This window comes from Lolium rigidum, chromosome 1 (genome assembly GCF_022539505.1).
Source record: "Lolium rigidum isolate FL_2022 chromosome 1, APGP_CSIRO_Lrig_0.1, whole genome shotgun sequence".
Lineage (NCBI taxonomy): Eukaryota > Viridiplantae > Streptophyta > Magnoliopsida > Poales > Poaceae > Lolium > Lolium rigidum.
This window is the reverse complement of record NC_061508.1, coordinates 242,331,201-242,337,984: the sequence shown is the minus strand read 5'-3', so window position 1 is coordinate 242,337,984 and position 6,784 is coordinate 242,331,201. Positions and strand designations below refer to the sequence as shown.

Below are 6,784 nucleotides of genomic sequence, written 5' to 3'. Positions count from 1 at the left end.
TACACATTTATAACAAAGAACGATACATTTAATATTTAGCAACCAATTTGCGTCAACAAATATTAGCCACCAATAATGTTATGTTTATGGAAATATAGTTACATAATTTTCTACGAATGGCTATGTCGATATCCCACGATGCATTTTCCCGGAACAAATCCACTATTTCTTCTAGTCACGTAATCCCACGATGGATCCGTAACAAAATTATGTAGCAATATTTATGTAACTGTATCATTGTTGTTTAGCTACATGCTTATGTGGTTCACTATGTAAGGTAAGTAATAGAAAATTATAGTCTTTAAAAATATAAATGATAAAATAAGGTTAAAAAGTATAATAGTTTATTATAAAATATTTTTAAATTTCATCCGAATCATGTTTTGGTTTAGACTGTGTCTCCAATTAGGTTAAATGCATCTTATTTTTAGGCACCAATTTAGGAAAAAAACATATATACACCTCCCCTGAAACAATTTTACAGGTTGAAGAACCAAGAATCTTTTGAAAGCTCTCCGAACAAAATGCTCTAAGTGGTTGAAGAAGAAGCTCGAATAGGATAAAGTAAAAGGATATTCTAATTCGTGTTTGAGAAAATTACTATTAATTTGAATCAGCATTATTGCAAAAATATAGGAGCTGTTATTGTGAAGATTATAGGGGAATTTTCATATCGCTATGGCACTGGAGGTTGGTCCAATTATTCTCTGCAATGACTTTTTCTTTCAATTCTCACATTCTCTATTTTTAATAGTTTTTCATGGATGTCAAAACTTAATTAACATTGTGTTCTTACACATTCTGCATTTATTGCGATCTTTGAAATTTCACTAATTTGCGAACAACTATGACATACACAAACATTTCCTATACACGATTAGAATATCCTTCTATTTGAAATATAAGTGAGTTGGCTGACAGCTCAGGTGCCCATCTAATGCATTTTTTTCCTTTGAGATGGAGAAAAATGCAGGTGGAGTAAGAGGGTATAGTCTAGAGGACTTCCATAGAAATATTAGGAGCACTCGCACATTAGATCTTCAATCCATCGCTAAATACTTGTTGAAAATTACTTCCAGGAAGGAAAAATCGAATAATTTATTTGAAACATTCATTACGTATATATGTACCACAGTACCATGGTAGGTCGGGTCCAAATTTGATCATCACATCAAGAAGGCCTGTCAAACTTGACAAGTATTCCCAGTAAAGGAAGTATCTTAATTCCTTTTAATACAACCACCGCAGATATTCCTGCCCTGTACTACACATATTCACATTCACTAGAAATGATTAAAATTCTATCTAATTGGTACATCTAGGCATCAACATGACTACTCTACATAAAGAATAATGAATACAATATACATTTGAAGCTTCTAAATTCTAACAAACTAGGGATGAATTGCCTAAGACACTACCCGTATGTTGGAGGCATGCCGTCTCAAGAATGAGCTTATCTGGCTCCACAAGGAATTTCTGGAACCAAAGAGTCGTACACTAACTGATTTCATGGACCCCATTCTTACAAATTCCAGCTCCCGGGATACACCATGTTCTTCATAGCTCGGATCATCAAGGAATGGGATGTCAATCAAACCCTCAGACTCCACGTTCTTAAGCCATCCTCGGAGTAAATAGTTTATAACCTGAGTAAAGACGAATGTTGAGCAGACATCATTATTGTTGAAACAAAACCCGAGTTGGTACCTGAGCTTAGACTTCACAACTGGTGTAGTTCCCAAGGACTTAAGACCAAAAACATCTTAAATTTTGCTTTAGTTGAGATTAACCAACTAAATATTTTTTCACAAAATATACAGGGTAACCAAATATCTGAAGTGCCACAGTTTTTTTTTTCGACAAAGTGAAGAGCCACAGCTAAAACAATAGTACTCGTACACACAGAGTGATTGACAAAACTGTCCAAAATGTAATGAGAAACATGATAATATATCCGTATGCATGCAACTTTCTCACAAGAAATGCTAATGTATTTTTGGCTGTGCACTATGCACTGGATGTAAGTTTTCTGTCATATGTGTTAGCCAGTCCAAATGGCAACGAATTTTTTTCCAGCCCTTTCAGGCTAGCACCAGCCTAGTTAACAAAAGCAGGATTATGACGCAGAGTGTGGCTGATGGGGGCGCTCTATCGGTCACAATCGTTGCAAAATTAGAAGTGTAGTGGTGTGAAATGTTACATTCTAAAAGTACAGATTAAATTTCAAAAAGGGCAAAGCAGTGCTCCAAGAATGATCTCCCAACATGTTGATTTCAAAAGTTGCATGTTCGCAGCCTGATGGTAGTTTGCTCTAGGTATGTCCTTATAACAGAATGTCCATAATCCATAATGAACCCACAATTGTAACTGATATAAATCCAAAGGGAAACCCACAATTCTAATAACTGATATAAATCCTCATCGTAACTGATATAAATCCAAAGGGGAACCCACAATTGTAACAGGAAATGCAATGGTTTACCTCAGGAACCTCATCGTGAGGACAGTGACCGGCAGGGCTGATTTGATAATATGGTGCTTCTGGCACCTGCTGCTTGACTCTAGTACCCCAAAAAGGTCCAACCCAAGGATCTTCTTTCCCATACATAAGAGAAATCGGAATACCCTGACTTCGGCACCTGAGAATGGTCAGTGTTAAAATGGAAAACGTATTTTAGCAATAGAGAAATTCATCACTTGGGCTTTCCACTTCACCTAGAAAGTGCCTCCTGGAAGGATATCTGGCCCATTGGAGCAAACATAATGGAGGCAAATGATGCAGCAGCTGCTGGGTGCTCCGTTGTCTCTATAATACGCGAGAACACCTTATCAACATTTGTTGAGTGGTCAGCATATACTTGCCTGAGTATCTTCTGTATACTTCTTGGGTCACTTATCTTCTGCCACCTGCATCACAAAAGGATTAATGGACTGTATCCAATTTATAGGATCCAAATGCCTGGATAACGAACATAGTTCTGATGATGCACAAATCGCATAGTTAACATGACAACCTAGTAAGCGGAGAGAAATCATAATGCAACTGGAGAAGAAATACCGTAAATTCTATGCGGGGGTACATAATTAATGTATGAAAATGTATTTTTTTTCTTGCAAGAGTTCAAATGTCAGCTTATCTCTAAGATTGCATGTAAAAGGTTCATGAAAGAAAATGAGGTAGACTGCCAGAATAACAATAAAATGCACACATAAAACATAACTTAAGTCCAGAAATTTTAAGATTATGCAACTTGAATGTATGCGAAACCTAGTAAGTAACACGTACACTGTTTCAGTAAGTTTCCTCACAGATGATGGAAGAGGAAATGTCCCAGCCCACGGAAAAATCTTTGACAAATGAGGAGATCTTGAAGGGTTAGGAAGGAAACCCCAAAATGGTGTTGCATTAAGCAATGTGACCCCCTTTACAAGGTGTGGACTGGATGCCGCAAGATATAGAGCAACAAAACCACCAAGAGAGTTTCCTACAATATAAACGGGTTCACCGATAACCTGATAGAGGGCTAAACAATTAGCATACAAAAAAGGAGATGTAATTCTAATAGTTGAAGATAAGCCGTCGAAGTGATCCAATAGGAATATTTTAAATAGTATAAAAGCCATAAATAATATATGATTGACATAACGACCCTGTGAAAGATGCATTAACATTTATAACCAACAACGTTGGACCTGTCAACACAAAGATCAATTATATTCATAGGACCATCCTTAATCACACGATCCAAAACCAGCAAAACATTGATCAATCATGTGTGAACTATAAATCATTTTATTTTCATTAAGAATTTGTGACCCTCAAAGAAGTTCACATAGTGTTCCACATTTGTGAATAAATTAAACCCCGATTATGCGGTTATGAAGAGTTTGAATATACATGATATATGTGATTCTTGTCCAGCCGACCATAATTAGATTCTCACAAGTCTGTGTATAGTACTACTAAAAAGATGCCTAGATGATTAAATTGCCGTGGAATTTCATTCTTGTTATTTGTTACCCCTTGGTAGTTGGTACTAGAATCAAAATTACTTTTACAAGTGCATTTGCATGAAGTAAGCATATGCGCAATACAAGTGTCAATTAAGGAGTATGGCACCTACAGTAGTAACAGCAGATTAATACTATAAATCCCAAAATATATATGCTGAAAATCTTACAACCAAGCATTTCTTGATAAAAGTAAAATATCTAACTTGGTAATTATTGAAGGACTCCCTTGAGAACTTGGAAGACATGTCACCAAAATGAATACTGATGACACAACGAAGATTCCACCATTCAAAAAAAGAAACAAAGATTCTGAAATGGTACCTCTTCAATAAAATGCTGGACCTGATTATGCCACAAGTCTACAGAGTACACCAATTCATCTGCCCATGGCTGTGAATCTTGTCCAAAACCCCAATATGACCCCTCCTCCTGCTCCCCTTGATCCTTAGGAGCGGGATCTTCACATGGCAATGACATTCCCTGCCCTAGAAAATCCATCGTCCACACCTTGTAATCACGACCAAGATCCATCAGTTGCTTCTCATAATGGAATGTGCCCACCCCAAAGCCTGGTAGAAAAAGCACTGCCGGCGCCTTGCTATTCTTGGTGCCAGACTTCTCGTAGTATACCGTCAGCTTGGGCTTCCACTCCCACAAACCGGTACTGATTTGAGAACTGTCTGGCCCTTCCGGCAGACCCGGAATCACCACTCTCCTGACCTCACCAACCTTCTGGGGGATGCCTCGGAGAGCCGAATTGACGTCACTTACATGGAAGCTATGGCTGACATCAAGCTTTCCTGAATCACCTGGATTTGAAGCTCTCCCTGTCCCAACACACAGAATTGCACTTTTTCTTGGCCGAGCAAGCTTGGTCTGACGCGTAGCAAGGCCGGTGCCGAGAAACCTCCGAGCACTGCTAGATGTTTGATGAAATGCCAAGCAGGTGTGGCTGGAGGAAACCACTTCCATGACCGCTTCGGTAGCTAGCACACTAGTTCTGCAAGAGAGGAGCGAACTAATTAAATTCACGACGATGCACAGGAATGAAGAATTTCAGAGTCTATCTATATACAGATATGATCGCAGAAATGAAAGTGTTTTTTTACTGTACATGAGAAACATCCAGTAGGATAAGCTACTTACGGATCCGAACCTACAACAAATCGGCTCAGGAGTTAACTGAATCCGACTAAAACGGATGACCCATTTTATGCTAGTTCCGCCCACAAAAAGGCAGCCGGGATCTTACCAGATTGGCACCATTTTTCTTTCATCTAAAAAAATGGTACTGTACTATGAACAAGCAGGGGCGGACCTAGCGTCAGGCATGTCGGGAGTAGAGCTGAGCTCAGATTTTTTTCAGGGATGACTTGGATTGGATTGCTCACGTGAAAGAAAATACAATAAAAAACACTGAGAACAAACGGAGCAAGTTTGGGTTGCTCACCAGCAAAAGGACTCGATCCAGCTCCGGGTGGATATCCACGCCACACCAGCACAATCAGAACGAAGGAGGAAGAACTCCTTCCAGGTGGCGTGGTTTGGTACCGGAGGCGTGTTCCGCGTACGAGGGAGGAACAGATGTACTAGTGAGGGCCGATGGCCGAGGGGGTAACTTTGATCTCGATGGGAAGTCTCGGTCTACCATGAAGTTCTTCTTGCGTCCAGATCACTCCTACCGAACTCCCTTTTGCGTCCGGGTTACTTCTTCCTCCGCTTGTCTTCTTCTTCCCCATCTCCACGTCCCGCTCTTCTGTTCTACAGCTTCCAGCCCCGTCGTTCCTCCACCACCACACACTGAACGGAGCGAGCCCACCAAGTCACCAACCCATCTGAATATCTGATGGACTGCACCAGGTGAAGCCACGTCTCTAGTGCCCGAGGTTTACCGGACATTGGCATGCACGTGTTCTGCACAGATCATTTACGGCCTCACAAATGATTCAAAAGTCAATATCTTAGAATCTCTTGGTTTTCTTCCATCGAATGAAATAGGAGACTTCTTTTGTGCGTAAACGCTTTAATTTATCGTTCTACTGGAAAATGTTAGAATAGTAGACAATTTATGAGAGAATTCAATCACCGAAAACAACATTACAAATGCACTAGCATACTTAACCATACACATCAGACTAAGCATATGCATCAGATCTAAACACGAACAAGTAGCAATACAAGGTAAAAGAGAAAAAGCAGACCGAAAAGGTTGCTCCAGCAGCACCACCACCACCATAGACGTTGTTGATGTCGCCCATGGTGTAATCAGATTTCTCGAGAGGTGTCGGTAAATTCTATGTATTTTAAAATGTCGCAAGAGGCGTCGGTGACCAACTTTAGAGACATGTGGGAGGCTAAGGTACCTTGTAAGATTAAATTTTCTCTCTTAACAAGCCACCCTCCGGTCAGCAGATTGCCATTCGCCACAGGCATGCTAATGGTGCATGCGCCTTGTGTGGTGCGTCTGAGAATGCAACTCTTTTTTTTTCTCATGTACCGTGGCAAAGGGCTGCTGGGTGCAACTGGTACTAGGCAAATTTCGTCCAATTTCATGCCATTCTTCCTAGTTTTGTTGGATACCCGCATAAAATCTTGTGGGCACTATTTTTAGCACAATCGTGGGCCTTGCGGCATATCCGCAATAAGATTATGATCGAGAAGAAAGTCATTAACCATCCCACTAACGTTATTTACAAAACTGCGATTTTCTTGCAACTATGGAGCATCAGGTTCAAGGCATGGGAAAAGGAGGGGCCTAGCTGAATGA

General features: G+C 40.1%; 1 protein-coding gene across 1 annotated transcript; it reads right to left on the bottom strand.

Moving 5' to 3' along the window:
• Positions 1-1,083: 1,083 nt before the first annotated feature.
• On the bottom strand, positions 1,084-5,737 carry LOC124691954 (pheophytinase, chloroplastic-like). The gene is made up of 6 exons (XM_047225242.1): positions 5,468-5,737; positions 4,339-5,017; positions 3,290-3,516; positions 2,719-2,910; positions 2,486-2,642; positions 1,084-1,649 (listed from the first exon to the last, which is right to left on the bottom strand). Exons 2-6 carry the CDS (start codon positions 4,987-4,989, stop codon positions 1,410-1,412), a joined length of 1,467 nt encoding a protein of 488 aa, XP_047081198.1. The 5' UTR covers positions 4,990-5,017; positions 5,468-5,737; the 3' UTR covers positions 1,084-1,409.
• Positions 5,738-6,784: the final 1,047 nt, after the last annotated feature.